General features: G+C 42.1%; 1 protein-coding gene across 1 annotated transcript; it reads left to right on the forward strand.

Annotated features, from left to right (window-relative positions):
* Window positions 1-1,652: 1,652 nt before the first annotated feature.
* JR316_0005497 (uncharacterized protein) lies at window positions 1,653-2,178 on the forward strand (the record flags this gene model as incomplete). The annotated part of the gene is made up of 1 exon (XM_047891255.1): window positions 1,653-2,178. A coding segment is annotated over one exon (526 nt), but the record flags the coding sequence as incomplete, so codon positions are not given.
* Between the last annotated feature and the right edge of the window lie 278 nt (window positions 2,179-2,456).

The following is a 2,456-nucleotide window of genomic DNA, read 5'->3' on the forward strand; positions in this document are numbered from 1 at the left end:
AAAGAATACTAGCGCTTAAGGCGTAAAGCATTAGAAAAAAACCCTAACCGTAAGTATTCCTTGCTATAAAGTAACAAACATCTACTTACAAGCAACACATTGGATTGAATAGCTAAACCTAAACCTAAACCCTAAACCCTAAACCCTAAGCCCTAACCTAACCCCAACCCTAAGCTAACTAAGTCTAACCTTAGTAGGAAGTAAGGTAGGCGTGTGAACTTCCGAACGGCATGTGATTGTGAAGGGCCGGATCTAATTTAGTACATGGGAAAAGTTACTTAGTACTTCGGGAAAAGTTCCTTAGTACCGTGGAAACATTTTTGATGGACCAGATCATGAACTGTCCAATTAAGATTCACAACAATCAATCAGTCTATTGTTTGATTGTTAGGTAAGGACCCAGGTAAGCTATTTATACTCTAGACATGTGAATATTCCCATGTCGCGGTTACTCGGAGCCACGTAACCAGAGTTTTCTATATCCATGTGATTCACATCACAGTCAATAACCCACGATGTCAAAGAACAAAAGTGTTGGATCCACTTTTGACAGGTTACCATATGCCACATTGACCCGTGACACTCTGTTCATCAGAGATCTGTCTAACTTGACAATAAACATTGACAGATTTGTGATAGTCGGTAAGATACATGACAGCTGCGCAGCATCACTTCACGCGCTGTCATCGGATGTTCCAGAACATTCCTTCTAAGAATAGCCACTGAAGAGTCTATAAAGACGAAAGGGCTGGCTGCTGATAACAATCAACAGCCCTCTGGCTACTTTCCATTTAACTCCCAGTTTAAACTAGTCGCTCGCACCTCGCTTCGCTCGGTGCTCGCTCCCCCCCTAAACCCTAAACCCTAAACCCTATCTCTTTACGAGATTAAGCCAATTGCGTATAAACTCCAAAAGACAATGGTATTTTGTCACTGGAGATGTAGTTGCTTTCTATCCCAATATCCCGTTGGACTTGTGCATCGAAATCGTTTATAGTATGTACGAGGAATGGTTACTCAACACTTCGGAAGAAAACACTGCATTAGCCCATATTAAACCAAATTCGTTAGAGAATAACTTGGTTAAATTAGGCATCTTTAAACGTGCTATCGAGATTGGCAATACGCAATTGATAACACAACATGGGTCTAGATATTTTAGACAAAAAAATGGCCTCGCAATGGGCGTCGCGGATTCTCCGGACCTTGCTAACCTCTTTGGAGCCCATTTTGAAATAAAGTCAAAAATCTTAGACCACCCAAACGTGGCCTTCTATGGAAGGTACATCGACGATTGTTTCGCAATTGTTTACGCCGAGTCCGAAGCACTTGCACTTAATCTTATTAAAGAAACAATAAAGTTCGATGGTTGTGTTATCGAATGGGCTGTTTCCTCGTCGGGATGTCAATTTCTCGATGCTTTCATATTCAAGGAGTCTGGAAAACTTCATTGGAAGCCATTTGTCAAGACAGGAAACAACCGAGAACGAGTTCCATAGGTATCACATCATCCTTTGGACGTCAAACGTGGCGTCTACATTGGAGAGTTATCCAGGTTAGCCGTGCTATGTAGTACCAAGGAAATCTACATCGGAGCAATTAGAGACCTTAACGCTCTCTATTTGATGCGCGGTTATCCCGAAAACCTAGTCATGTCTTGGTGTAAGAAGAATATACAAGAACGTTGGGAAAAGCGATTCGCTTTACGAATCGCAGAGCACGACGAATCCATTCTTGTACTTAAAACCAGGTTTGATCAGGTATGGAATTGGTTTTCAGCTGCTGAACTTGGAAAGACTGTTACCGAGTACTGGTCGGCATGGTATGAACATGCCGAGAAAGGTCTGTATAGTGCAGACTCGTCCAGACCCCTTATCAAACCAGATCCAAATTACGTTCACGACCTCGATGATGTTCGCCCGGAGCTGTTCACACAGATCCTCGTGGACGGAGAAACCGAGTTCGTACCGGATTTGAGGAAGATAGGACTACTCGGAAGTCGTTGGATAGTATCGCGAAAGCGCAATACTAATCTTTTCGACCTTGCAAATGTGTGGAAGAAAACAGTCTTTCGTAAACTGGATGAAGACATCGCTGAAAAAGGTGGTGTTGTTCCCGAAACTCAAAACGTTAATGAAACTTATCACTCTGCTTTAGTTGAAGCTGCTGAACAGATAAGTATCGAAAGCGATAACGAGATAATACTTCATAGACGTTCAATCTCACAAGAGAGGGAACATCCAGAATTCGGCAGAATATCCAAATCTTACAACCGATGAAAAGAATACTAGCGCGTAAGGCGTAAAGCATTAGAAAAAAACCCTAACCGTAAGTATTCCTTGCTATAAAGTAACAAACATCTACTTACAAGCAACACATTGGATTGAATAGCTAAACCTAAACCTAAACCCTAAACCCTAAACCCTAAGCCCTAACCTAACCCCAACCCTAAGCTA

The sequence above is a fragment of the Psilocybe cubensis genome, chromosome 4 (genome assembly GCF_017499595.1).
Source record: "Psilocybe cubensis strain MGC-MH-2018 chromosome 4, whole genome shotgun sequence".
NCBI lineage: Eukaryota > Fungi > Basidiomycota > Agaricomycetes > Agaricales > Agrocybaceae > Psilocybe > Psilocybe cubensis.